General features: G+C 41.5%; 1 protein-coding gene across 1 annotated transcript; it reads right to left on the bottom strand.

Moving 5' to 3' along the window:
• Window positions 1-266: 266 nt before the first annotated feature.
• Window positions 267-1277, bottom strand: LOC115753821 (L-type lectin-domain containing receptor kinase IX.1-like). The gene has a single exon (XM_030692644.2). It carries the CDS (start codon window positions 1275-1277, stop codon window positions 267-269), a length of 1011 nt encoding a protein of 336 aa, XP_030548504.2.
• Window positions 1278-7669: the final 6392 nt, after the last annotated feature.

The raw sequence follows: 7669 nt of genomic DNA, 5'->3' as shown, positions 1-7669 counted from the left end.
TATGAGAAGTTGTTGGTATTGAAGCAACAAATCATAATGCAACAAAATCATAATGTTTGCTGTGAGAGATATCACCACTTATAATTATTATAGAAATTAAAGATAAAAGATAGCAAGTTGACACACATGGAAATTGATCAACATGCAAATCAAAATCTCTAAATGATCAACTCGCGTACACATTGCTTGATGTGTTATCTTCTTGCTGATTTGTAGAGGACTCCGCACTGCAATCATTCTTATTTATTGCATTTTGATTTGTTACTTCAATTGTTAGTTGTTGAATCAAGGTCTTGGTAGGGAAACTTCCTCGGTCCGGGACGTTTTTCAAAGTCATCGTTATTGGATGTCGGCATCGTCATCTCTGCTAACTTCTCCATCCTCTTTTGCTTCCTCCTCCGCATGATTAATAATGCTAAAGCTGCAACCATAGCGCCGAGCAGAATTGTTAACCCAAGTATCAGGCCAACCCTTTTTCGATGCCCACCACTCGGTTCCTCCACGGGTAAACTCGATTGGAAATCCCACCAATGAAGTGTGTGTTCTTCTATGTAAATGCCGGTCTCGGCCGAAACTCCGACCACGACCCACTCGGGAAGGACTGTCCTCGGATCGATCTTGTACCAGAGACTTGTGCTCTCGTGGGGGTGTGCCATTGTCCGAGAGCTCCATGACACACTCAAGTTCATGGTGGAGGCGTTATAGTCAATCCGTGCGCGGATAGGATCTCCGCTATGGTAAGTGACATTCCAAGGAGTGGTAACGCTTGAAGCAATTGAGTTCTTATTGATTCCGACATGCTCATAATTGGGGTCCCATTCTGGGTTCACAAAAGTGTCGAACTCGACGTGTATGATTTGATTCTTGGACGAGTTGTTATCCGTGGTGTTGAACAGGCCCAGAAACCCGCCTACCGAATTGACGGGAATTTGAAATCCCACGGGCGCCATGAAAAATGCGAGCCCGGCACTGTAATTGCCATACGGACGACCGAGCGTGTTGATGGTGAACTGGAAGTGGGTAGTGAAGTGGGCAAGCTTCCCGGAACCGGAGTCCCATAGCCGGATTTTCGGGTTGTATGTGACCCGGCCCACGTGGCTAGAATAGTGCGGACTCGTCAACTGGATCGCTCCGTCCGTAGCCTTCGCATCTCCCTCATACGGTACATCATTTGCGGAGGGATTGAAGCGAGAGATGTTGAACTCAAAGCAAATCGCAGAGTGTACAAGAAGGAAAGAGAAGACTACGGACAAAGTTTTCGAAATTGACGAAGACATTGTTGAACATAAGAGTGAATAGAGGGACTAGAGAGACCTCCGGTCGTGCGATTGACGTTGGTAAGGATGAAAACGTTGCTCAGGTTAAATAGCTTGAGGTCTCCATCATTTTTTGTCTTTCTTGATGCTTAGGTTTCCACACTGTCGGAAGAAAATCAAGAGCATGAAGATATAAACAAAGATCCGTAGCTATCTATCCGACTTTGATTAATCGGCAGCACAATTGTTTCGACGTAGATAGGAAATGTTTAATAATTGCGAATGGCAGAGTGTACAAGAAGGAAAGAGAAGAGGAGAGACAAAGTTATCGGACATAGCCGAGCCGAGCGGTCATCCTTATGGCCGAATATGCGTGAATCCAGCCGAAACCTAAGCACTGTGACAAACGAGAAAAGATTGAGACATCAAGCTATTTGATTTGAGCGACATTTTGATCTATATCACCCTCAATGGCACTACCCAAGAAAATTGGACATATAGATCAAACAGCTTGATGTCTCAATCTTTTTTCGTTTGTCACGGTGCTTAGGTTTCGGCTGCATTCGTACATATTTTGGTTTCGGCTGCGTTCGTACATATTTTACAATAGAGTGAAATGTTGGGGAGAACCATGCAACAATTCACCAAGTACGAACTCAATCCAGGATCAATATCTTCCTCAAGACTAAACCGACCAATATCAACTTAACCCCAGCAATACAACCTCACAAACAAGTGAATATAAGTCTGAATTTTAATAATAAGAAGTGCCCAAATTTTCTCTTAGACTAGTTCCCGCTTTTACATACAAATCGATAGAATTTATGAAAAAAAAAATTCAACAGGCTCTGGAAGGAATTTCCAAACATTAGAATTTAGAAACCGTGCTTTGATAATTAAATGGATAAAAAGTGGAATGATTTTAATAGCCAATCATAATTTCGATTTGTCGAAGCTAAGAACTTTATGTAAGAATTGAAATCCTAAAAGAAGAATTGAGATTTTTTCTTTTAACAAGAGATCGGAGTGGTTCCAATGGAGGTGGAAAATTGATCCCCTTTTTGCAAATTCTACTTAAGTTAGATAAAAGAATGAAATTGGCGGGGTCCACAACAACGGAGACAATATTGAATAGTAAGACACGACCACCTCATGTAAGTTCTTTCTCTCTCCCTTCTTAATCTAAAACCACCTTGTTTTGATCATTATCCCAAAGCGACAATGACCACCGTTCTCACTCACCCGAGAAAACTTATGTAAAGACCTCTTGTTGTACTAATTTAACTCTTGTCGATCCGATGACCGCTACTTAGAATGTGATTCATGATAATGAATTAAATGACCTTTAGAAAGAGGTCCGGGCGAGCAGTGGGGCCATAGTTAAAGACTCAAGTAGGAAAGGAAGACTACCGACGTTACATCTAGGAAATTGACTTGTTTGACAACCAGTTATTATTAGGTCCATATAAAAACACCTGGTAAATTGGTACTTTTTCAAACTCTTTTCCAGCAAGTTCAGATTTTAAAACTTTGGAATGCTTTCCGTTTTTCATAAAGGTCTTGGAAATACCCAATATTTTTCACCCAGAGCTTGGAAATGCCAAAGATTTCTCAGTTATGATTTAGAGTCCCCGAGGTTTTTCACTCGGGGTTTGGAATGTCTAAAGTTTTTTTGCTTAGAGTTTGAACATACCTAAGATTTTTTAGGATTGAGAATGTCTAAGATTTTTCACTCAAAGTTTAGAATACCTAAGGTTTTTTCTCAGCAAAAGGACAACTCAATGTCAATATTAGTATACGGCGCTCAATTTAGTGCCGGTATTTTTTTTATCACTTAAGTGCCAATTCTTTTGAAAAAAGATTATTTAAGTGCTAAGTCTAGTGAGGTCACCGGAATTTATTACCATTGGCACTAAAGTGATCATTTTTTCTCCAATCCGGCATTAAAGCGATCTTTTTTGGATCATTTAAGTGTCAATTTTTTTGAAAAATGATTATTTAAATGCCAACTTTGGTGAGGTCATCGGAATTTCTCGCCACCGGCATTAAAATGATCGTTTTTTCTCAGATTTGGCACTTAAGTAATCCCAAAAAAAATATTGGCATCAAATTGAGCACTGTACATAAATATTAGCACTTTGAGGTGTTCTTATGCCGTTTTTTCTTCTAGGATTGGAAACGAAAAGCAACGGCTTACAATCTCTTATGAATGGAAGACAGTGAAAAGTCTTCAAGCTCTTTTCTCTCGAAAGGAAGCCAAAGGTAAAATCCTCGTGGCGGAAAGAGAGTGAGATGTCTGCAAACTCTTGTTACTCGAGAGAAGTGACAGGAAGCCGAGTGTTTACAATACTAAAAATAGAAAAGAAAACATAATGCCTCATTAAACATGGGATAGCCACAATAAATAAACTAAAAGCAGGAAAAATGCTAAATTATGGCAACTAGATCCTGAATAAGAATAGTAAAAAATAAAAATGAAGGAGATTAGATAAAACTTTGGTTCACCACTTTAAATTGCAACCGAATAAGAGCAATTTTGTCTTTTTAGCGAAGAATGAGGTGTATTTAGTCATATTGGGGGTGAAAACCTTAAGCACTTATCACACTATAGTTTGCATGATGGCATATCTTTCCTAATTAAGAACTCATATAGAGAAATAATCTGAGTAGAATTAAGAGACGTGAAAAATTCCAATGAATTGCTCATGTTGCTTCTATTTGTTTTCTTCCGATGAATTCCGTCAACACTATTACCGCATTTTTATTGTGACCAAAAGGGAGAGGTAGAATTATTATACGCATTTGTGTTCCTTGATATATATTTGCTTATGCCGTTGATGTTGAAAAACCTTAAGAAATTAACATCTTAAGGCAACAAGAGTTGCGGCTAAAGGTAGCCATATATTGTGTCTTACAATAATTTTGTACATTGGTGATGAAAGGTACATGTGCCTATTTATAGGCTTTAAAGGTTAACTATCTAAAGTAACAAATAACAAAGTATCAATTACATCAAATCAAAATCAAGACAAAATCTCCTAATATATTTATATCTCTATCATACGAAAATAATCATGGAGGAAATCTCTGCTGAGCTGTAACCTTGCTGTCTAACGTTCCCCCGCAAGTTGATGTGGCAGAGGTCACGGTAAGCTTGATCTGAAGAAGATAGAATCAAGGAGTGGAGAGACCTTTAGTGAAGATGTCGGCTGGTTGATCATGAGTAGAGATGTACCGAACATGAAGCTTTCCTTTGGTCACGCGCTCGCACACAAAGTGGTAGTCAATCTCTACATGTTTAGTGCGAGCATGGAAGATGGGATTGCTAGTAAGATAGATAGCAGAAAGATTATCACACCAAAGAATAGGAGGAGCGGGCGGATGAACATGAAGATCACGTAGCAGAGTTTCTATCCGGATAAGTTCTGCAGTGGTATCAGCAACAGTCCACTGTTTGCGGGAGCTACACGAAATGAGATTTGAACCCAAGAAGATGCCAAACCCGCCAACGGAGCGACGAGTATCTGGAGCACTAGCCCATCCCGCATCGGAAAAGGCATGCAACCGAAAAGAAGAGCTAGGAGTGAAGAGAATACCATGATGTTGAGAGCCTTTGATAAAACGAAGGATTCTTTTAACAAATTGCCGGTGGATCTCGGTGGGAGAGTGCATGAATTGACAAGGCGTGTTGACAGCATATGCGATATTTGGGCAAGTGAGTGTGAGATACTGTAGAGCCCCTACAATGCTACGATATAGCGGCGGATTGGAGAAGGGTGCACCAAGAGGAGAAGGCGGAGCACCAGCCGAAGTCGTACATAGCGTGGAAACAAGACGAGCCTCGGTTATTTTGGCCCGCATAAGTAAATCCGCAACATATTTGGCCCGATGGAGAATAATGCCTCGGTTTGATCGTTTTATTTCAATGCCAAGAAAGTAATAAAGCTCTCCCGGATCTTTAATAGAAAATTCCTACTGCAAAGATTTAATGAGAATCGACAAGGGCGCATTAGGTGAACCGGTGACAATAATGTCATCAACATAAACCGGAAGGAAGATACTATGATGAGTTGTATGAAGAATAAAGAGTGAGGAATCGGCAATTGATGGAATGAAGCCCAACCGAACCAAAAAAGCACCGAGGCGTTGATGCCGGGCGCGAGGAGCCCGCTTGAGACCATAAAGAGACCGCTGTAATTTGCGGACATAGTGGGGATGAGAAGAATAAAAAAAAGCCAGGGGGTTATTCCATGAAAATTTCGTCTATTAGGTGACCATGAAGAAAGGCGCTCTTCACATCAAGGCGTCGGAGTTGCCACCGACGAGAAAAGGCAACAGAGAGGATCGTGCGAACTGTCACATGCTTGACGACGGGGCTAAAAGTCTCATTGTAGTCAACGCCTTCTTGTTGATGGAATCCCTTTGCAACCAATCGGGTTTTATACCACTCAAGAGAACCATCGACATGGAGCTTAACTCGGAAGACCCATTTGCAGTTGATGGATTTACAATTCGGAGGTGGAGATACTAATGTCCAAGTCTGATTTTTAATGAGGGCAGTGTATTCATCCGCCATAGTTGCATGCCAATTTGCATCTTTCACAGACTGACTAAAAAAAGAAGGTGTGACAAAATCTGACACAGAGGTGGTCGACGCATAAGTGTGATCAATACGAATGTGTCTATGAGCTAAAGTGCCATCACGAAGGCATGTCACCGTAGGATGTGTCAACCGAGCTTTCGGCGGAGAAGCCGCTGGCTGGATTGGTGAAGCTGCGGACTGAGATGGAGACCCATCGGCGGGTTCATGTAGTGAGGTTTTCAGACACTCTTGAATTGCACTAATTCTGCAGCAAGGAATTAGCAAACCGCAAATCACAATTGGAGGGAGAACAAGGCTCACGTGGTTGTTGCTTTGTCAAAGGAGTTCCGGACAACTCAGCAGAAATAAGCGGCTGAATGGTTGCGACAGCCTCCAAAGATGATTGCGGAGTGTTTTGCGCATAAGGGAGATCTAATTTGTCAAACATTGCATTAGCAACAATGTAGAACCATCGATTCTGAGGAGAATAACACCGGTATCCTTTGTATCCTAATGGGTAGCCCAAGAAAATGCATCGGTGTGACCGTGGTTGCGGTTTGTTCTTCGCATAAGGTCGAAGATTGGGATACACTGTGTAGCCAAAAACTACGAGATGAGCAATAGATGGAACCATTTGAAATAAGATCTCCCATGGTGATTTATTACGTAGAACCGATGTGGGTAGCCGATTGATAATGTGTACAGCTGCTTCAAAGGCAAAGTCCCAATAATGATAGGGGAGGGAAGTAAGATAGAGCATTGCGAGTGCCATTTCAACTATGTGGTGATGTTTGCACTCAACTAAGCCATTATGAAGAGGTAGGCATGGACGGGAGGTCCCGTGAAAAATACCTTTCGCTTGCAATAATTGAACAAATGGTGCAGAAATAAATTCTCCTGCACGGTCGGATTGAAAAGCATAAATAATTGATTTTCAACGAAGGTGAGGAAAACAGTGACAATGGACAAGAACTAGTCGCAAGAGTGAAAAAGATAAAACCAAGAAAATTTAGAGTAATCATCCGTAAAACAAATATAGTATTTATTATTTTGGGATGACATGATAGGAGCAGGCCCCCATACATCAAAGTGAACTAGTTCTAGGGGAGCCTTGGACCTATTAGTTATTGGTGGATGACACTGTTTATGACTCTTGCTGGAAAAACAAGCTGAACAAACTGGAACATGGCTCAATGACTTATTGAAGATTCTTGAAATAGTAGGAAATGTGGCATGACCAAGACGACGATGCCAATGGGTGAGTGACTCCACTTGAGAAACGAAGCGGGTTAGAGACGTAGGTGACGGTGATGAGAGTGCATAGAGGCCTTGATTAATGTCCCCCCGAAGAAGGATCCTACCCGTACGACAACACTTCAAAAAGAAACAACTTGATGAGAAGTTAAAGTCACATGAATCTTCAGTAGAGAATTGTGGCAAGAGAATAAGAAGTTAGACAGCAAGGCTACATTTCAGCAGAGAATTGACGAATAGAAATTAAGTTCTTGGTGATAGACGGAACAACCAGGATATTAGACATGCGGAAGTCATGTGTAATCGGGGTACCTATGTGAGTGATGGGAAGACTTCACCCATTGCCTATGGTGATCTGCTGAGTGCCATGATATGGCTGAACCGAGGACAGCTGATGAGGATTGTTGGTAATGTGATATGTGGAACCCGAGTCGGGATACCAAGCATCAAGAGAGAGCACCGACGGTGGAGGAGGTATTTCAGCCGATTGAACTTGTGGTGGAAGTGACTGCTGTTGGTGCGTGTGGCTTCCAAAGAACCCAAATTGTTGGTTGAACCGATTGTGACAAACAACGGC

The sequence above is a fragment of the Rhodamnia argentea genome, chromosome 1 (genome assembly GCF_020921035.1).
Source record: "Rhodamnia argentea isolate NSW1041297 chromosome 1, ASM2092103v1, whole genome shotgun sequence".
NCBI classification, from domain to species: Eukaryota; Viridiplantae; Streptophyta; class Magnoliopsida; order Myrtales; family Myrtaceae; genus Rhodamnia; species Rhodamnia argentea.
Note: the sequence above shows the minus strand (reverse complement) of the source record. Positions and strands in the feature narration are given on the sequence as shown.